This window comes from Megalops cyprinoides, chromosome 12, assembly GCF_013368585.1.
Source record: "Megalops cyprinoides isolate fMegCyp1 chromosome 12, fMegCyp1.pri, whole genome shotgun sequence".
NCBI lineage: Eukaryota > Metazoa > Chordata > Actinopteri > Elopiformes > Megalopidae > Megalops > Megalops cyprinoides.
The window spans coordinates 29,993,085-30,015,837 of record NC_050594.1 but is presented as its reverse complement, the minus strand read 5'-3'; the positions used below and the strand labels follow the sequence as shown (position 1 = coordinate 30,015,837).

The window sequence follows — 22,753 nt, the reverse complement described above, 5'->3', positions numbered from 1 at the left end:
ATTATTCAGATTCTTAGTCCAACAAGACAGTGGTTTCATGAATGTCCCCTACACTCCCCCCTTGGGTTTTGTATTTGTAAAAATGGGAGAAATAACACAGTTCACATTCTGTATGTGAAATTGAAACTGCAAATCGTCAACTTAAATTACCCCTAGATTCCTAATTTCTGGTTTAGACTTTAAGACCAAAGGTCCTAACAGTAAAGGCATTTCAGTCATTATCTGGGGTGCTGATTGTTCTTTCAGCACCAGGTAACACAGAGATGTATAGTTTTGTATCAACAACATAACTGGAAATTAACACCATGCCACCATGACTTTGCTCGAGGTGGTTATTCACAGAGAAAGATAAGGGACCAAGAACTGATCCCTGTGGAACCCTGCAAGCAATGTTTTTTTAGACACTGAGTTTTCCGAGGCAACATTTCTTTCCTTTAAGATAAGGATCAAACCATTTTACTATGGTCCTAGAAAGCTAAACTCAGTTTTCAAGATACTGTATCAAACTTTCATGGTCTGTAGTATCAAAGACAGCTTTGACCACCTTAACTAAAGCAGTTTCAGGGCTGTGATTAGACCAGAAATGTGATTAGACTGGATGGGATCAGGTGAGCAGCTAGAGGATTTAATTTGTGAGACAGCATTTCATAGTAATACTGCATGACGCATGACACAGCATGACACATTTTCTTTATGTTCTGTCGCAAGTGGTTTATGTTCTGACTCCACACTGTTGCACGCAGCGTAGTCACCGATAACAAGAAACTTGGGCTCAGAGGCAGCATTTTCAGAGTAGAGTACAGATCGCTGATGACCACCAATAGAGGCCCAGATGGATGAATCCCAGATTTGCACCTGTGTAATTTATCCCCTGATCCTGTTGTGAGGAGAGTAGCAGCTGGTGGGGTACCACACCTGCTCAAACTGTAGTCAATAGCTTGCTCACACTTGCCGCTCACCTTACAATTAAAAGGTGTTCCTCCAGCAAGATGGTTTTACAACCAAGTACCTGTACATTCTTGCGTTTGTCACACTCAGTTATCAATAAAATCACCAGCATCCGCTGTCAATAACCGCCTCATTATAGGCATAGGACATTGGGTTGTTGGTGCTGATTGTAACCTTGACGATGCTGAAGCTGCAATGGTTATGTAGTACCTGACTTAACCAAAGGAGTTGTGGCGGAGAATGGCTGTTCTTCTGGTACCCCAACAAGGTATTCTGGTGCAGCCATTAAAATGAAATAAAACCCATGTGATGTAAGACGATAAAACAGTTGTAGAAAAATAAAAATATTAGGTAATAATGAGTATAATAACAGGCGTCTTCTGTATTGTCGTTTATGATCAAGTGAGTGTTATGTTCCTTTTCTTTATTGCACTCAAAATGGCAGACTAAAGGAGTCATTTTCTTTTACTGTTTGGAAAAAGCATAACTAATTACACATTATTTTGTACAACAGTCTGTTTACTCTAGTTAATTCCATAAATGAGTTCATTAGAATAATGTTGTCACACTGTTTCTTAATCTAAGCATGCACATTTATACTGACTGGGAGTACTCCCTCCCTGCACACATTCAGAATGTGCCCTTTCTTTTTTTAGCTGTTGTGCATAATTTAGCAAATGTGATAATTATTACAGTCTGTTTTTACTAAAAATGTTGGCAGCTATGCACACACAAAATTTAGCCTAAGTGATAATTTGTGCTGTTGTGAGAACGGAGTTTGTCTGGCTTTAAATAAGCAGACTTTTGGGGAAATGTATGGCTCAGACAGTAGCCATGGTCTGTGTTGACTGGCATCTTCACTTTCCTTCATACATGAACATAAGAAGTTTAAGGGTTGAATGACTTGCGAAACATAAGAAGTTTTAACAGGTCATTTAACAGGTCTGCCTAGAGTCTAAATTGAATCTAGCACTGTGTCGAGCCTTGTCTTGATGACTCTAAGGGTCTTTAAGTTTCCATTATGTATGGCGGCAAGATGTTCCATGCACGCTAATTATTTCATCCCCTTGTGTCTATGGTAAGACCTGATGTATGGTCTGGCACATGCAATCCCTTTGCCGTTTCCCTAGTATCATTTCCGTTGCACAAGCTGGATCTAATCAATACTAGAGCACAGTGACATTGTATTAGATTGTTAACAGCTGAAAATGTAGGTCAGATATTCTAATGGTCTAACAGCATTTGTCACTTGTATAGATGGGGGGGTGGCTTCAAGTTTGACCCAGATGTTTTGGATAAATATTAAAAGCACACAGTATGCTTTCAGCCCTCATGCGAGCTATTTTCATCACTTTTTGGCAACACATAGACCTTCTTAATATCAGTGATGGTCCAAAAGAAGAGAAGCTGAAAAGAAAATGTCATTGAGGGATGTTCCCAAGGGTCTTTGAAGTGTTTTGGATGAGGGGGGAAATTCCACTGTCAGTGTCGGCATCGTTATGCTTGTTTTGTTCAGTGCGGAGTTGCATGAGGTAATTTCTTTGTATTGTGTGTCCAAAATACTGAAAAACAAATTTCTTTATAAGATTTGCCCATACTTTTAAAATTGTTTTGTTCAATTGTCTACAATGACAGCATTGTAACAAAGACCTTGCAGAAGCTAGGAAATGACACCTATCATCTCTTAGTAGGCGTGCAAGACATAAAAATTCATTTCAAATTGAAGTCAGCACCAAACACTTACCTTGCTGGCAGAGACGTTGTACTTTTAGTTAGAATAATAAAGATGGATTCAGAGAGGTGGACATATTTTATTATAACATTATGTACTGTGCAGGCTGTGAAAATGGCTATGAAAATAATGTCTCGATGGGAACCAATAAGCACATACATTTTTTGTTCATTTGTAATGTTCTTTGGGAAGCAGTTGAGCCTGAAGGTTTTAATCTCAGAGAACGCTGAACCCGGTGCACTAGACCACCCCCTGTGCCAAGAGTGCAGCTCTACAGTCCAGATGACCTTTAGGTTTATCTTCTAATTCTTCAGGAATTTCCACCAAGTATGATGTCATCCATGAGCGATACAGCATGTCAAAGCTCTGTGAGGAGAGAGTAATATGAAATAAACTGTGAAAGAAACTTCTATTTTTCATCATTAATTAATAACATCGTGACATTTAAAGCATTCTTGTGTATTGCTGTGCAGTGTTCTGCATCAGTTTGACGTTCACTATGTAACAGAGTAGGTTTAGTGATCTTTGGTGAGCAGGTCTTGAGATGAGAAGAGGACAAGAGAGCGCACATCTGCCGACGAGGTCAGTCGATAGCTGTGAGTCGCAGGGCTCGCCGCAGTTTTGCTGAGGTTTACTCTGCAACGCCCTGCAGCTGGTGCACTGCATGGGCCCCGACCGGCTCTTCACAGCCATGATGCCGCTGTCCGGGGGGGACCTGCAAAGGATTAAGGGCTGTTACTGTGCAGCCCACTGATCAGAGTGGCCAGGCTTGCAGTGCTCATGGCAGGGTCGGAGAAAATGGCTTTACTCTGTGGCAGGTAGCCCTGGTCCACGTGGCAAGAATCTAAAAGAACAGCTTTCCAGAACTGCATGCTGTTTTCTTTTTTCCTTTTTTTTTAACAAGGCTAATGTTGAGTGAATCAACTCTCTCAGCTCCTGTTTTCCTTGCACTATGTCCAGTCTGTAGAAGCAAGTTTTTCAGTGCTTTAGAGCCGTGTTTCCCAACCCTGCTCCTGGAGGCACACTGTCCTGCATATCTTCTATGTATCCTTCCTGCTTGACTAAATCAGGTGTGCTCAGCTAATCAAAAGTGCCACTGATGAGTTCAGTCAGGTAGGTAGAGCAGGGATAGATAGAAGATATGCAGGACGGTGTGCCTTCAGGAGCAGGGTTGGGAAACGCTGCTTTAGAGCACACAAGGTTATTTTTTTGTCATGTATTACGCACATTTGAATTTATTGACTGTGCTGTTATATCACCGAAATGGAAGAAAATGATGGAAATGATTTGAATCATTAAATTAAAACAATTGAAGTAATTGATTAAAGATATTTTGATTGACTGGTACACCTTTTGCTTATCTCTGACGTATACACCTTTGTGCTTTCACCCTGCTGGGTATTTCCCTCTGTTTTCCAGTGTTATGTAAGAGCTCACCTGGCCTTATTGTGGTTTCTGTGAAAATGCATCAAACACAAGTAGGCTGTGCACAAGCAATTTGACTTGTTGTTCTGACTTGCTGTGACAGTATAAGTCAGAGACAGGCATTTAGATGAAAACTGAGGTTTTTTTCAGGCTTAAATTTCTGCCTGTAGTGAAACCCACATGTTTAGCTCTAAAATATTCCCAATGATTATGTTAATATGTTAACTCGTGCAACCATTTTAAAAAGAGATAACACATCACAGCTCACTTCCCTTCTAATTAAGGAACAAAATGTTGATATGCTAACCTGTCTTGGAAAGAAGGCTAAATCAAATCATGGGCTCTAACACTATTTGTACTCAATTAAATAATAAAGATCAGAATAAAACACATGGTTAAATGATGATGGCAGTTAATCACAGTTATAGTTTTCATGCCTTTACAGATTTATTATTTCACTATAATAACATTTTAACCCTCTGTAATCCAGATTTTGGAAATGCGAATTTTGCATTTGGCTTGCCTTGCTGCGACACCCTCTAGACTTGCTCAGGAGTGCTGAAGTGGAATAAATACAATCCTTTACACGTCCTGCAGCCAGTGGTTGTTCTTAAAACTACAAGGCCTACAGTACACTACAGGAGAGTGCATGCTGGTTGGAGGATAGGCCATGTCATCTGACATTAGCTGGGCAGTTGTAGGTAAAACCCACTGTACCCTAGTGGGCAAAAACCAGTTATGTTCCTCCTCTTGTAGGCTTCCAGTCATTGCTGGCTACTGACACAACCCAGATTTGAAGGTGTGATGGAGTAAATTCATATTTTTTCAGGATTCTTCAAAGTAAACATCAAAATTAAATAGTAATCTAGTGATATTTAGAAGTTCTCAAGTAAATAATACACAAAGGGATAGTTTACTGTGGATGCAAGTTGCTGTTTCGTAATACCGCCACTGTCTCAACTAAGATGCTTTTCACTTATTCCAGTGAAATGTTTTTTGTATACATAATACTAAGTAATCAGGGCTCATACTTTTCATTAGAAACACTCAAGTTAAATCCTTCCCCTAAATAAGTGTTCTAAAGGGCAGTCACAAGCTACACTGTTGGCTTTTGCTATGACTTAAAGTAAACTGAAAATTCATGTAAACATACTGCACAAAAAAACTGTGTACAAAACAAGACATTTTAAAGGAGCTTCATGTATTTACAAAAAAGTAATTTTCAAGCACGAGATAAATTTTTATTTTCATTGTACCATATGAAAATCTTCATAATCATGGCATATGTAAAGCAGCTCTGGCTAATCTCCTAAATACATACAAACCATACTACAGCCTATTATTCTGGTCAATCATAGTTCTTTCCACTGAATCAGTGACTGATGCAGACTAGTTTTAACATTTACACAGGATAATGCTGTTCGTTTTCCCGTACCTGTGCAGGATTATCAGAGAATGAGAGAGCTGAATGACATGAGTGGCCATCAATCAGTTCCTTGCACAATTTGCAGTCGTTTCCAGAATCAAGGATCGAAGCTGTCCTTAAGATACACACATCCATCGCGTGGACTAGCCTCTGCTCACTACACTGGAATCAGACTGTTCAAAGCGAATCCCGTGGTGTGTCTATCATACGGTTCCCGGAACACGGGGAACATGTGGGGAAGATGTCAGTGTTGGTATGAACAATGTCACATGACGAGGTGGAGGATCAGAAGATTTGAACCATTACAGTTTTTTGGTGCTTCCAGTAGAGTGGACTGTGGAATGTAGAATATGAATATTTACTCTAAACTTTTGATAATTTTAGTGATGCTCTGATATTCTGATGTATGATGTTCTGTAGACACAGCAGATTTCAGTTTAGGACTTATTGTAGACTTATGGGGGGGAGGTGGTTATAAAGGTTGTTTAACAAATAGAATATGATTGTGAATGCACATTACAGTTACTTTTTTTGGATCCCTGAGCTCTCAGATGTAGTATTAATGCACAGCACGTGTGAAGCTTTACCCATGTCCTCCTCAGACGTATGGTGTGTGTCTCCCTCTTGTCTGAGCATTTGACGTGGTTTCCACATATCACAAAAATGTCATCAGTTCTTTGACATGGGAAGGATATAGCTGGGCCACCTGGATCAAGGAAGCTCAGTTTTACTTATGATGTGTTCTGGAAAACTTCCAGCAGACATGCCTGATAGTCTCCTTCCCCATTCATAAAATTAACAGCATTTCCAGAATAGATCCTACTCTCAAATTTACTATACTCATACGGTAGTCACACCAAGAGCTTTAATTTGTTGCCAGGATTCTGAAGCCATCTTCTGTAGATCAGGAATTATATTATGTCATAACAAACAAGGACAACCTCCACTGAAAACATCACAAAATAATGTATGACCTTAATTAGAAGTTTCCTATACAGCGGTGAAGTTTGTTTACAGTGAAATACTTCACAGCAAAACCCATTTACAGTACTGCACTCTTCCAGCATTAATAGGCAGGGTAACACAGCACTAAACCCTACACAGTGTGGGATGTCGACATCAACAACAGCTGAATAGCTGAATCAGGAATACTGTCTCCCTTTTTTGATTTACTTTGATTTTAGCTATGTTTAGTTGCAATATTTAAAGCTTGATAGAGCTTAAAATATTCATACTTGTCAGCTGTCACAGACTTTGCTGACAAAAAACTGACCCCTTGCAAAGATGCAATTGAGTGAAATTCCTGGAAAATATTTCACTGCAAAAATGAACACATACGTATTGACAGAAAGGATACCTTCTTAGGTGCTCCTAGTAGGAGCACAGTAGTATTTGTAAAATGATGGCAAGATTGTCTTTTTAGTTGAACGTTCAATGTCCTCTTTTGGATGTTTAAACATCTTGACATGTCGACCACTTGTTCACATCTCTGTGAAACTCAGACACGGATTCTGCTTCTTGTGATAGAGACCACAGCTCTGTATTTCACCTGTGATGTCAGTGATTACGTGGTAACCCGCGTGAACACATTCACCGTGCATTCCTTTATCTGAGGTGTGAAAACCAGCCTGGTTTATGTGGTTAACTTCATGTGCGTCAGATCTGTAGATGTATGAATGGGGTCCAGTCAGGGTGTGGATTACGTGCTGATGTTCCTGAGCTGGAACAAGAGCCAGGAGTCCTACAGATCCTGGAGGGCCAGTTCTGGGACCCATGCGCATGCCCGTTTGAGCTGCCAACCTCCTCAGCTGAGAAACAGCAAGGTTAAGTGGATCCTAGCTCTGTGTAGTTTCTTGAGCATGATTACACAAAGGCCCTCTGCACGTTACCCATTGGTATTGGCAAGGGCCAGTGGTATTTGGAAGAGCAGGAACTGTTTAGTCTTGGATGGTATCATTTCATTGTTTCCCCTTGTGAGGCATGACTTTTTCAAAGGTAAGGTAGTCAAGACTGCAATTTTCCATTTCTGTGTGATGGCAGGGGGCCAGCATTTTCTTTTAGCTGTGCTGAATGCTTCCCACTCAGTGGTGTATCTAACTTTCATATCTGGGAGGGGCAAGTGTTTATATTTATCAGTTGTTAGGAAAGGGATGTAGTGTTGGCAGTTCATTCAGATAACTGCAGGGTAAGGAGGACTAGCCCAGAAAGTGTTGACATGACCAAAATTGGACACGCCAATGTCCACAAATGAGCCACCAGCAAATTACATGCAGAATCATTGGAACAGCAGAAAGAACATTGGTAATTGATCTTGGTGATTCACATGAGGAACTGCCAAAGGTCTCATGTGGTGATGTATCAGACAGGGGATCAGAATCTTTTCAAAAGTATTCTGTGAGGGATTAAGTCTAAGCTTTGCTGGAAATTTGATGATTGAGCAGTTGTGTGATTATATGGTTTGTTATATATATATAAATGAGCTGACTGCTCTGTCTGAGGTTATTATTTTGAATTTAAATATTTTGGTAATTTTATGCAGTCTCTCTCATGACAAAACTGAATCTGAAATATACATAATGTGGGTTATTGCAGCCACCCTACTTCTAATACATGAGTTTACCGCAGTATACTATAAGCATTGTATACATGTTAACACCGTATACCTATCATTAAGAAAGCATTTTTTACTGTGCAGTTATGAGTTTGGTTAAGATAATGCAGAAACAATCGTAATGATGATTTGTGTGAAGACAATTGTGAGGGTGGAGAGTTTGTTGGTAACCAGTGCAGGCTTTTGTGCGAGTAACAAATTCTGACAGTAGCCATGGAATTTGTGTGCTGTTTATGACCCCGAACCATATTAGAGTGGTTATGGTACTCATTGCCAATAAAACCACAGGCGGGGGTCTGCTGTACCAGCCACTGGGGTTCGCAAGCACAGATCTGTTTATTATTATTCTACCCAACGTGGACATTTACTACATTTGCAATAAATGAACTTAATTCCTTTAGCGTCTCCATCAACAGTCCATCCCTGGTGTGCTCTTTATTGCATCATACGCCTGCTCTGGAAGCTGTGAACAGGGGCTTTGCTTCAGCTGCAGTTTCAGCCTCTAATATCATAGACGGGGCTGCTGTCATCATAAACCATAATGGGATCTGGGATTGCGATGTTGGTGCAGCCAGAGATATATGGCCGGGATCAGGCTGTGGTAGGCAAAGCGGTTTTGCATGAATCACGTACGCTGTTATTGCAGCCCAAAATCAGAGTCCCTCCACTCCCCCCTGACATCTCTGAGCCTGAAATAAATCTCAGTGCGAGCGATTGCGCTGCCTGAGAATCGGCCTGTCTGGGTAGATATACAGCACACGCGAGATGAGGGGGAGAGCTCGCTCGCCTCAGCGGACCGTCAGCGCAGGCCTGACATAATTAGTTGCCTCGTTGTTAGTGCGCTGGGGGGATGTTTGCAGTGGTGTCTCTATCAGCGGGGAGCGCGCTGTTGACTCTGGCAGGCGGCGGGACAGATGGGCTCCGCATTAAAGCAGAGGGGGCGCAGCATCGTCTGAGGAGCCGCTGTCCGTTGTGACTAAGCAGGATTTGGCAGCGTGTGTGCGGGGCGCTGGACTGAGCTCTCCCGCTTCCTGTGTTCCCCAAGCTCTCCCCTTCCTCCTCACTCTCATGTAGGCGTGTTGGATATTTAGCCAACGTTATTTGCCACTATGGGTAGTATATACTACTTATGTAATCTGTATTACAAATGTACCTTAAATGCCCTTGTTTCACTTGACTGACTGAAGCGGTTAGGAAAGGACTCCCTGTCCTTACAGATTGTTTAGGTAATACTAGTAGCTTGCTGATAGGACTGTTTCTTGAACTGTTGGGGCTGTAATCACATTTTAGGATAGGATGTCAGACGGACCTGGAGGGCTGTGTGCATGCTAGTTTTGACACCCCTTTTTTAGACTGTTTCCCTCTCAAAACAAGAGGTGTTAACACATCTGTGATTGCAGTGACACAGACATCTCATTGATGGAAAGCACTCCTGAAAACAAACGCTTGCCTGCGACCGTCCCGAACAAACGAGCAAACGGAAACAGCAGAAGTATGACAATGTGAGCACTCCGTTGAAAAACAGAACGGTCACGCTCACTGAGGGAGAAATGTCAGGAGAATTGTCAGCTGCTGTGAAAACCTGCCATGAATTCAAACCACAGCTACTTTGAGGGGGAGCTTAATGTTAGAGCTCCCGTGGCCGTTCCAGAATTACTCTCACACGGTACAGTTTGCACCAATATAGTGGCCACACACATGTGTGGTACATAGAAATTGGACAGGGTGATGACTGGTGTGAGGTCTGCATTGTGAGAATATGTCCAGAGGCCTTTAAGAAAAAAAACAGACTGCTTTTGTTTGAGGTTTTATTGGGTGGAGCACTATGAAGATGGCAATTATGTCAGTCTGTTTTGTACACTCCTTTTGTATTTTTTGACACTGAAGCCCAGATTTATTTTGACATTACATTTATTAAAACAGAATTTAGTGGCCCCCTCAGAACATCTGAGCCATGTGTAATATCTCAGCAATGGCCTGAAACATACAACAGAATGTGCAGTTGGTCAGCAGTTGTTGGAATTTGGCTTATTTTGTGATAACCTCAACAAGAGTCCTGATCATGTGAGTATGAGTAATTTATGTTTGTGTGTATATATATGTGTGTGTGTGTGTGTGTGTGTGTGTATGTGTGTGCGTGATATATAATGTTTCAACTATCACACATTCCAAGGTAATGAGAATCAGATATGAGTAGTAAGGTCCAGCCAGAACGCATAAGGTTGGAATAGCAATAGCTGGAGTCTGTTAAGGTCAAGGAACAGAATTTGTTAATCTTCCAAATAAAAGATTAACACAAGATGGATAGTTGACGGGTGTTGACAGATGTCAGTGCAATGTCATGGTGCGTGTACCACTCTACTGAAACAACTGCGTGTAAAGTAATTCTTCTCAGTCCAAGGTTGTAGGTTGAGGTTGGTTTGTGCTAAATTAGTTATGACATCACTTTTCACAAGCAGATCAATAGTAGGGAAGCCAAAATTCTGCAGGCCTGTTTGAAAGCAGCAGAAGATTTTTGCATTGGGATAAGGATCAACGGTAGCTTTGGTATTTGCCCTTCTGCAGAGGGATTACGCAGTGGGTCACCATGAAAAATACAGAAGGAAACTTGCTGACCTGCAGTAAGCGGAGGGCGAAACCAGTGTGAAAGTACGCAGGCCTGACAAATTCAGACGATAGCATGGAGCCTCTCGCTGCACTCTGATGTTTATTTTCGAACCCTCTGGGCCAAATCTGTAATTATGGTCAGATAAGTGTGTATTTTGCATTGAGGAACGAAATGTTTACCTAAACCCCATAGCAGCGGATAAGAATAGCGATCTGCTAAATTACATGAAATAATGTTACGACAGGATATCCCCTGTTTTGGCTGTGCTATTTTGAGGTGAAAGGGTTCTCTAGCCGGTCGCCCCAGCCTGAGTAATCACAGATGAAAGTTGAAAAGCCCTTGACGCAAAATAAGAAATCTTCAATTATATTAAAAATAAAGCAATGACATCCAACTTGAATGCATGCTACTCTGCTTTCAAAGCTAAGCTGTAGCAGCTGGAGGCAGTAGAGCAGATTAAAAAAACATGTAAATGAACCATTATTTCATTTCTAAAACTGATCCTTTTCACTCAGTGCAACCTGCAGTTAGTGGCATGAGGGATGTACTAAAAGCAGACTTTGTTTTGATGAGTTATTTCAGCATGTTCTTCACCGAAGCGGAACTGTGCAACTGGATCCTGCACAGGCCCGTCACTCATATGGTTCCAGAAAAGTAATTCTGATCAAGTCTGCCTTGCTGATCAAGGGATAATGTAGTGACAGCCCTTACTGAAGCTTTGAATTTAGGTTGTCAACATTGTTGTTGACAGTGTTGACAACCAGTGATGTGACTGGTTACTGGTGACTGAATATGCACAGCATGAAATAAATTTGACTTCCTGCAAAGCCTGCAGGTCTAGCAAGTGATTGCAAGACATTCTTAGAAATGTTTTTATGACCAAAAACCTGCCAAATGGACTAATATCACAAGCAGACTTACCCCGGGTATGAACTCCCATGATGTTTCAATAAAGTCTGTCATAGTGTGCCAGTATACTTTATACCCAGTCATCTGCCTTGTCTCGACTGGGTTGTCCATTGTCTGTCTATATCAGACTGGGCAGATGCGTTTGGTTTAGACAGGTTAGGTAACCATCTCCTTTGAAAGTTCATTGGAGTTCATTGGATTACATAGTTGCACACTTGCATTTTCTCCAACCTACACTATATGGACAAAAGTATTTGGACGCCTGACCATTACACCAACAGGGACTGTAATGACATTGTATTCAAATACATATACTTTAATATGGAGTTGGTCCCCCTTTTGCAGCTATAACAGCTTCCACTCTTCTTGGAAGGCTTTCCACAAGATTTTGGGGTGTTTCTGTGGGAATTTGTGCCCATTCATTCTGTACAGCAATTATGAGGTCAGGCACTGATGTTGGACGAGAAGGCCTGGCTCGCAATCTCAGGTCAGGGCTCTGTGCGGGCCAGTCAAGTTCTTCCACACCGAACTCATCAAACCATGTCTTTATAGTCCTTGCTTTGTGCACTGGGACACAGTCATGTTGGAATAGAATAGGGCCTTCCCCAAACTGTTGCCACAAAGTTGGAAGCATAGCATTGTCCAAAATGTCCTGGTATGCTGAAGCATTAAGATTGCCCTTCACTGGAGATAAGGGGCCTAGCCCAAACCCTGAAAAACAGGTGTGGCCAAATACTTTTGTCCATATAGTGTATTTGCTGCTCATTCCTCACTGTGGAAGTCATCCAATACATCATGTTTTTTTATGGAATGGATCATCAAAAGGAAAGCATTTAAAAAATTGGAAAAAACATGTAACGTAATTTTAAATGTAAATGTTAAACGCTGTCTGCTGTCTACTAAAGTTTGCTAAGTTCTCTTTTAGCATTTCTGCTGCCATTGTCTGATTAAGGAGGTGTTGTATTGCATCTTAGTTCATATACTGTACTGTATATAATTTGTTACTGTATAAACTTAAAAGTTTGGATATAGGCCAAGTTTGTGTAGTTGTGTGTAGCTATTTGCTCAAACATTAACATTAGTGTTGTTATACATTGTGGTTTACTGGCAATTACTAATTATAGATATTTACAAGAGCATGTATATTGGTTACTTTATTCTGCTTATACCATCACTGACATGCATGCAACAAACATACTTCAGCGCTGTTACTGTTGTGTTTTTGGACATTTTTTTCCCTCATAAATAGAATGTTTAATTGAAAGTGAACGTTGAATGGGTTTGGATAGTAATATAGAAGTTAATATGGCCACTTTAATGCAAATTGAGCATTTAAACAAGCATGGAATAATACATAATGCACCACAGTACTGTATTTTCATTTACAAACAAGTTAACTTCAACTTGCATGACATTCAGTGAGCCACGCCCACATTTAGTATGATGTCACAGACATGCCCCCTGGACAGGTTTGTTTGAGGAAGTTAAAGCTGTCTAGCTGACATTACAGACATGTTTGGACAGGTTTCAATGACAATGGAGATGCTTACAATTTGTCAGCTTGTCTGGAATTAGTCTGTCACCTGACTACTGTAGATGCAGCTGTTTTAGTATATTTATGTATTATTTTGGATTTAGAGTAAACTCAGTTATTTTTTGAGATTGGGCTGCTGGCCCAGGTCATCTTGTGGTCTGTAATTTAAAAGAAGCAAAATTACTTGAATGTAAAGATTTTCTAGAGTCCTCCAGCACACCTCACCCATAACAGCAGTATATTCCACAGTCACAGTTGTTAAATATCAGGAATGTCTTGTAATTGGGTCAGATGCACACTTTCAAAGTTGGTTTGACTCCTGAATATGAGCGGCACTAAATTTGCATTTCTCTCTGCAGCTGCACGCAGGTCCCTGTGCACTTCATTGCTTTGTGTGTGATACTCAGTGACCTGCAGGCATTCTCAGCGGTCGTTTTAACACAGATGCAGCAGCACACTTGGGTTTTGAGGGAACGGCTGCTGACTGGAATCTGGGCTCAAGTTCGTACAAGAGAGCCAGTCCTTCTTTTTTTCCTCCCCGCATCTCTGAGCTCCGGGTCACAACGTCGCAATTTATAAGTTGTTTGGGCTCGCTCTGGTTTCTCACCGCCGGGGACTTCTCAAGATATGATGCGCCAGTTTCCCCTGACCCATTTTCACTGTTTCACCATATCCCCTGGATGCTGAGCGTGTCTTTCACTTACAGTACATGTGCACTCCATAAGCAGGTGATTTATCTTCAGCCCCCTTGAGGAGTAATGTTGAGCCATCCAGTTTTTTTGAAAAGCTGAACCAATGATCTAAATGTTGTTGAATGTTTTTTTTTCAAATGCTGTTTGCAGTGTTTTTTCATATCAGTTAAATTATGTTTTAAATGATAATTTAAGACAAATTGTGCAAAATTCCTGTATAGGTTATGCAGTTATGTGTAATTCATAAACCATTCTTATTTTGATTATATTTATTTTTGTTGAAGTCTTTGGAACAGTATGAAGTAGCACTGTCTATAATCTAAAAGTAGAGCAAGTTCAATGGACCGCTGGCTGCTGCAGTGCCAGCTTTTTGACAGACAGCCCCGGCCATCCAGCTCTGATTTTCTGTCCTAATGAACGAACCCGTCCACACGTGTGTCTGATCAGCGGTGCGCTACACGTGAGGGATGGTGATGTCTGTTCTTCGTCAGGGCCCGAGGCCCGGCCGGGACGGCAGAGGGGACCGGCTGCCAGGAGAGAAGGTCCTCCAGGACATGCAGGAGACTCGAGAGCAGCAGGCGCGTCTGAGAGAGATCGACCAGCAGCTGGAGCGGGACCAGGGCGTCATCGTGAGTTCACAACTGCCACACTCTCTCAAAGACCCATCACTAGCAGAATTAATACACTGGAGCTGGTGCATGTCTTTAACGACATGGGAACGGAGGAGTCAGTTTCCTACTGGTGAACTCTGTTTGGCTTGACTCATTCATTTCCTACAGAGAGCAAATGAGCAGCCAGAGGTAAAATTAGTGCAGTAAATAAATACGACCATGCAAAGCATGAAGTCCTTGTAAATAGCAAATCAGAAAGCACCTGTTTTCTGTGTAATTTGCTGTGTGTGTGTGTGTGTGTTGTGTGCATACATTTAGTGAGTGCAGTCACTGCCTTTCTGTGTCCCCTGTGTCTGATAAAGAGAAAAACTGCTGTTGATGCCAGGTCTCAGTTTGTGGTGTTGAATTTATGAGTTTGGACCTTGACCACTCGAAAAATGACCTAACATTCAACTGAGCACAACAGCTGCGCTAATGCAACAGTAAACTGCATTCTTTACCAGTAGAATAAACCCTTGGCCGCAGCTCCTGCTAAGTCAGGCTATCATTTATGTGTGATGTACTGTAAAAGTAGTGCCTATCCAGCAGTTCCATCACCATGGTTCCTGTCTCAGAATGCTGGCATGTCTCGTTGGAGAGCAGTGAGGTGTGTCTCAGCAAGAGCAAGTTGACCTAAATTTACTTTTTACAAAAAATCCACTCAGCAATTGTATTCCATAAAGACAGCTTATGTTTGAATGAATAATAAACAGTTACTTCGAATAGTGGGTTGGAATCATAAATGTTTGATTTAAAGCATTCAAATTGAGTTTGGATGGGTTACGAAAGAACTGTACCATTCCCAGGATGTATGCAAAACAGTGTAAAACTGTACAACACAAAAGATACCTGTCTCTGTTGTGCCAGGGTGTATTCCCTCCAGATTTGGGAGGACTGTTCCCCTACCCGAGCAGATTTCACTCTTTCATTTGTGTGCCATTTCATCCTGCTGGTGACCCCCACGCGGGGCTCCTCCGTGCCGCTCGCTGCAGTACCTCCTCGAATTCCTGTGCCTCCAGGCTCCCTGGAAACCATTCAGTGCCGTCTCGTTGCGCGGGGGCCTCCGTGACATTACCGACACACAGCCGCCGCGCTTCCAAAAGTCTCCGTTGCTAAGCGCCGAGGGGAAGAATGCCCCGGGGACAAAGGATGATGGATTTGTTTTCTGCGTCCTCTGACATTTGTGACTTACATTTAGCGATTGGCAAAAAAAGCAGCGGCATTGGATTCCTCGATTTTGCCGTGTCATTGTTTCAGAGGGCATTCCCTTACAAACCCCTGCACAATGGGCCCAAAGAAATACCTGCTTCATCACCACCTACTTATATGCATGTTCTCACAATGGGTGACCCTGAAAGAAATCTCACTCCAGAGTCTCTAACCCATTTGCCACGACGGTCTGGCTGTTTTTCCCCTCGCTGTTTGTTTTTGTCTACCATTGTAGCCGTGTGCTCACTTAAGAGAGAATTTTTTTGTAATATTTATCTTTTCATGACAAAATCCTGGCAAATCCCACTCAATTACTGTGCGCTTGATGAACAGGAAGACTTGTTTTTGACTGCGATGCATGACTGCAGTTGGCACTCTACTCGAGCAGCTCATTTGTGTTCACTTTAGGGCATGCATTCCTTGCTCCTTTCATTTAGACATCTTACTGTAAAACCCTCATGCAGATCCTTTGCACTTTTAGAAAGACTTGTCACTCGGATAAATTGTATAAAGTGGAATTAAGCTAGCATTTGAGCACAAGCCCTAAAGACTTGGTACAGTAGTATTTTGGATTGTGCGTGGCTGTCACTCTCTAATCCTCTAACAGTCTCCTCTAACTAAACATAAATTGTGTAAACTACCCTCCAATTTCTGTTAAAAGATGACTGAAGCAGTCATTCTGCAATTCTCTTATCTTCTGCACACTTGTAAATTACTGTGGAGTCTGAGGCGAGTATTTGCTTTGAATTGCAGGGATTAAGTCCAGTACAAAAGCAGGAAAACAACAAGCCCCCCACAAATGTGCTCATTAGGATGAGACTACGGCGTTTTGGCGAAGCCTCCTTCCCTCCACTCTCTGCTAAAACCTCTCTAAAGCCGCTGTGGGAAGATTTGCCCTGATCTCTGCTCTGTGCCTTATTTACCGCTATCGTGATTGTGGATTGCGCATTGCAGGTATAATCAGTCTTGGGTTTGCTCTCTAGATAGGATTGCTTTTCAGAGCTAACAAATATGTAACACAGGTCTGCTGCACATTTGTTTAAAATTAAGCCATTTTTAAGTTATTGGGACAAAATGTACATGTGCATTCTAAAAAGAAAAATGAGCTAAAGGGATCACATGGAAACATCAGTATTTGTTCGTTAAGATATGTTATACTTGCATGATCGAAGCGTTCCCCTCTGGATTTGCCTGGGTGCAGCTCAGTTACAAAATAATATACCCTAAGATTAAATCATGCTAGTTTGAATATTAAAATATTAAATCTTTGTTGGTGATAGCTTTGTGTTCTTTTTTTATTGAGTCATACGTCATGACAGATTTTTTTTTTTTATTAAATGCAGACCCTTGCCTAGTAGATGGGCTTGTTTTGTCCAAATCCAAATTGTTTCATTCCAAAAGGTTTGGAACATCAAGAAATTTCCAAGCAGGGGCATGCATGTGAGCATAACCTGAATCCTGACCCAGCTAAGAAAGAGAACAGAACAGAACTGTCATCGCTTTGCGGCAGGGCTGTCAGGCGGGCAGCACTGAGAAACACAAAAGCGGAGAAGATGAGCGATATCATTTGACCGTCATCGCAATGGCATGCCGCCAAAAATTGAAGAGCTCTGTCGAGGAGCAGAGGAACAGCTCCGATTTGGATTGATTAGAGTTGCATATCAAGTGCTTTGAGCGTTGGGGAGACCTGCCATCTGGTTCCACTGAGTCGTGGCAGCCACCATCAGTTTGTTTATAAGTACATACGCTGCGAATATGCGTACAAGGTGTACAAGGCCTTTGAGGTAACTGTCATATGGGGGTGTAGCTTGTTTTTCAAATTGGCGGAAAAAGCTCATTGGCAGGACATTGATGGAGGACGACATTGAGGGACGGGATGTGATTGCAGAGGAGGGGTGTTTATTTATGCAGTCTTGGCTGGCCGGGGTGCGGCGATGTTGGCGGAGCCTCCGGCGACTCCTCCGCAGTGTACTTTCATACCGTCCGCCATGCATGGTGTAACCGTGGCTGACACAGTAACCACCTGCCATCCCAACCTCCCACTTCATACACGTGTGCGCACACACACACACACACACACACACACACCTACCTCCCCTTCTCCCATAATTTGTGCTTTTGTGCGCCCCTTGAAATTTCACATACAGGATCATGCATTACTATTTGTGATGGCTGAATGTTTCAAACCCGAACTTGCATCCATACTCTTTTGACTCCTAGTTACCATGATATCTTTTAAAGAGGCACCGGTTATTGTGCAGACTCTGTGTGTATGTGCATTTTAATAGGAGCAGGTCTTTTGACTGCCCAGCTGGCAGTCCAGTATGTCCCAGGGCTTTTTGTACGGTATGTGTGCACACTGTCCTTTGTGCGGCTTATCGGGGCTCATTGAGGCTCATGTATCAAAGTGATTGTGTCCTTTTCAGGATCCAACATGTGAAGCTCCAAATAGTGAGTTTTGATGGTATTGACCGCTGTCTGCGGGGGGGCTTTTCAGCATCGCAGTGGCAGCCCCACAGCACTTTGTTTCCCTCTGGACGAGGCTTATTCTCCACACTCGGAGTGTCAACAAGAGCGGGGGACCAGCTTGGGTGCTGGGGCTTTGAACATGGGCCCTTCAGTATGTCCCTACTTTAAGGGGCCATAGGCTTAGCAGTAGACTGGGATTCTTCACATGCCTGTCTGGCTAAACTGCAAGCAGAGCAGCAGTCTCTCTTGTGCAAGCAGTGATTGTTTCCCCATCACGTTTGTGATTTGTTGTGAAAATAGGACAACAAACACTACTGTAAACACATAGGATAGGTCTAGGCACCTCGGGGCACGGACTGCAACCCCCATGTCAGTCAGACCTTGCTACATAGTACTTGACCCACAAATTTAACTTTTATTTCTGCATTTCCTTTATTGCAGTAGTACTTTGCACTACTGCATTACATGTAGTGTAGTCATATTTCTTTCATACTGAAGGAACATATGTAATGTGTTCAGTCTCACAGCATCCTTGAAATGATATGTGTTCATTAGTGAATGAAGTACCACTTTCCTGAAAAACGTAACAAATTGGGGATTTGTGTTGATCGAGATGACGGGAGTGATGGGAGAGATCAGACATCAGGCAGCATGTAGAGTGTTTATTTTGTTGCTTTAAGGCACAAAATGTGTGCATACAAAAATATATCGACACATCTGAAGGTGCAGCTGAACATATGAACATGCACATTTTTATACAGTCAAATAAAGCAAAAAAGAAGTAATTTTTGCCTGGCTAGCACCATGCCTGCTTTCTTTGCCCCGTTTATTCGAAATTGGGTCTACTGTGCGTTTGTAGAGTAACTGGCTGTAAACTTCCAAAAGAGCTAAAAGAAACGCATAGGTCAAGGAGGATCCTTGTGGCTTGTGTTCGTCCAATAAGTATGTTGGATCTAGGCTAACAATTGAAAATACAGCTGTTGCCTTTCTTCAAGTCTTCAAGGAACATGTAAAGCAGAAAAGTTGACAGCTGCAAGTCACTTTTCACTTTCTCAGTGAAAGTAGGCAAATGGGCTTCTCGATGAATAGATAAAATGTAAGTTAGTTTCTGAAACCATTAGAACATTGTTTAATCTCTCAGTGGCTGTCCATGGTAATAAGATGACACGTAAGTTGCGTATTGCAATAAACTATTGTAGCAGCTATGAAGGTGACTCTTAGGCATGTTAAGACCAAGTGTAGCGGGTTTATTAGGAAACAAATCCCACGCCCAACTTACCAAGTCAGTGGAGAAGGACTCGCCAATGAAAATTAATAACAATAAATAACAACAGCAGACACAAATAACAGACTCGACCGAAACACAAAACATGCTGGGAACAATCATGAATAAAATGTAACCAACAACAACCAATTACTGCCCCATAGTTAGCCAATTAGTGTGACTAACAGCTCACCACTGTTACTGTATGCTTTAATATGAATTTATCATAAATACATATGCAACATGCTTTCTGTGAATGGCTGCACTTAAAATTCCTTTTAGCGTTTATAAGTGAATACTGTGTTTATTTATAACTTACTGATCATTTTCGCATTTGCAGGTTTGTCTACGGGCTTCCCCGCTCTGTGTCTGTGTTTCGTGTGAGGTGTCTGCTTTTTGTCCTGTACGTTACGCGTTCCTCTGGGAAGCGGTGGGGACAAACATAGGGAAGCATAGCTGTTATGATTGGACCATGGCCCTACAAGGTCACGCAAGGCCTCAAGGCCGAAACGTCACTGTTGTCTTGTCTCAAACTGGAACAAAGTGATTTTTTCCAGACCGAGACTATGCTATGTACTGTACCTGTCTACTGGCAAGGCTATTATTTACGATGAAAATCGCTTTAAACATTGGTGGCACCTATTGGTGAACAGGTACCATATCACCAAACAAGACAACGCTAAACTCTCCATATTACTCGACCTTTTTGTAGGAAAGTAACTGTCACCAGTTCAGTATGTTCTCCTTGGTGAGCCATTTTAAATTCCCCTCATTGTAAATTGACTGTGAACCTACTCGTTTGTCTAGAGTGGCTCATATTGCATATTGGAGTGTTCTGTTATGAAAAGAGGAGATGTATGTAGACCTACCTGTGACTGATTTCAGCTTTAAGTGTTTATATTAGAGCAAGGCTGCACAGTGTGTGCAGCTGGAATGCATTCTGATTGATGGAAGAACATGGATAGAACACCATGGATAGGTCAGATGGAGGTAACTACAAAACTGTCAAACCGGTTGCCTCGTGACTTTCACCTACTAAGTGTTCTTGGAAAGACAATTCTTGAGAAATGTGGCAACTATCAGTTAAATGTGTCAGAGCATTATCAAAGGTGGAAATGATGCTTTTGAAGACAACAGTAGTGCTTACAATATTGGGATGGCTGGGCAGACTCAGAGACCACTAACCATGACTGGAAGGTTACATTACACACATACAGTCCATGCCTGATGAAGGCACCAAAGATGAGATGAATGAGTGAATGGTGTCATAACTTGTGAAGAAGACATTTGGTAGCTATAGTGGGTATGGCTTATCAAATTTAGGGCAATAAAAAGTATCTCTCAGGCATCTAAACACCATGAACAACAAATCTGTCAGATCAAGCAGTGCAATTACAAAATTGTGTCTTGCAGCCATATCGTCCATGGCTGGCAGTTCTCAGGGACGGGGAGCCTTTACAATGTGTGCACAGATCCAGAAACCATACCTAATAAGTGTGCTAAATGTGAGACGATGTGAGAGTGAATTCTTGGAAAACTTGTGTGAAAAACAACATTTGGGCCAGCGTAATTGACATGGCTGATGACCTTGGGCACTGAGAAGTATTCCACACATCAGCCTATTATGAACAATAAATACGGCAAATTTGCAAGGAAATCGCACAACACTATCAGTAGTTACTTGTGGAAGAACAGAGAAAGGGAAAAAGACCAGAACAATGGACTGCCAGCCCCTCTGGCTTGAAAACCTATACACAGGTCCAGTACTACAAGTATTGAGCCATTCTGGCATGAAAGCTTAAGAGTATGTTACAGCAGCAGATCACTGACAACTGTGTCAGATATCGCTGTCAGGGATATCGCTTTAGATGAATGTTTGTAGTGGGATTGGCACGCTGGCAGTGGTGATTTAGCCGCACCTTGGTAATGATAAAGAGTGCCCTCTCGGCTGGACTGGGAACCCTGGTTCACACAGCAGCTCTATGGCTTAATTTAGCACTAAATCAGATTGAGAAGCGGGGGAAAACAGGCAGTTGGGGCGGAGCTATGTTGGCCAGACCCTAATACGCCCATCTTGCGCCTGCTTCACAGCCATTTCCCCGCAGCTTGGTTACAGCCTCACCATGCCTGGCTGTGCTCGGCTCTCCTTGCTGTCCAATTTGCATGCTAATTGCCACGGCTGAGGGTATAATAGCTCAACAGTGCCAGCACCAGGCGTCTCTGTAAGGATAACATTGACAGGGATTGTGATCTGCTAAATTTGGAGAGTGAGGAATTCCGTCACCTCAGTTTTCTGCCTCCCCCCCAAAGGTCTGTTAAGTGACATTTCTGCAGCTGAAAGGGGGTTTGTAACAGCCCCCATATAGGTAGGCTGGCAGCAGTTACTTCACCCATTCAGCATTAGAATGAGAGCTTGTGCAATTAAAAAAATTAGGCAAAATAGATGGAAAAAAAAAAACAGATTTGAATTGCTTTACAGTCGGTTCTTTTTAGATCTGTGGGTCTGGATTTTCTGCTTTGGTGGCTTTATCTATCCTTTGGGACAGCTCTGCCTGGGAGTGGCGGTGACTGCTAAGGAGCTTAGAAGTCTTGTGTATGGCCTGTTTGAATGCTCTCTGCTGATTAACATTACAGGGTAGGACTGAGGAGTTCAATGGTGCCTAGCCATCCCTAGCCAAGGGAGCTATAAAGTTCCTTGAGCAGCTGTATCTCTGAGCAGGTCCTCTTGTACTTTTTGTAACTGACAAGGCTGTAATTTAGCTTTTTGGGTCTTAATTTCCCAGACATGTACAGATGCTGCTGGCTGATGTTATTTTTTCAGTTGAAATCTGGTTTAGTTGACTGCAATTAATTCATGTATCTTGGGAGATACAATTAACATAGATGCTCGCCATACTTGTCATTAGCTGTTTGCATCCAGAGCTCAACTTGAGGAAATATTTGTGATGAACCATGTCATGAACCACCGGCTGTACTGTGTACTTGATGACCATCTCAAGCTTAAGCAAAGCCCTCTACAAACAAAAACAAACCACACTGTAGCTTGGATTTTTAATATAAAACAGCCATCAGTAAGCAATGGATTGCCCTCAAGTTGCAGTACAAAAGTAGGTGCATTGCATTGTACATCAGCTGCTACTTCTGATTAGATATTCAGGACAATATAAGGTGCACTGAAAATTCATCTGTAAAGTCATCTTGATGTGCATTTGCAGAGACTTACGGAGATGAGAAGGTAGCTCTGCCCTTGTTCAATTCAGATTTTTATAAAAGTGT

General features: G+C 42.1%; 1 protein-coding gene across 1 annotated transcript in view; it reads left to right on the top strand.

Moving 5' to 3' along the window:
* fsip1 (fibrous sheath interacting protein 1) overlaps window positions 1-15,604 on the top strand; it is a 38,469-nt gene extending 22,865 nt beyond the window's left edge. The window contains 2 exon segments of the mRNA XM_036542323.1: window positions 14,377-14,514; window positions 15,419-15,604. Of these exon segments, the coding sequence (XP_036398216.1) occupies window positions 14,377-14,514; window positions 15,419-15,604 (324 nt within the window).
* The last annotated feature ends 7,149 nt before the right edge of the window (window positions 15,605-22,753 follow it).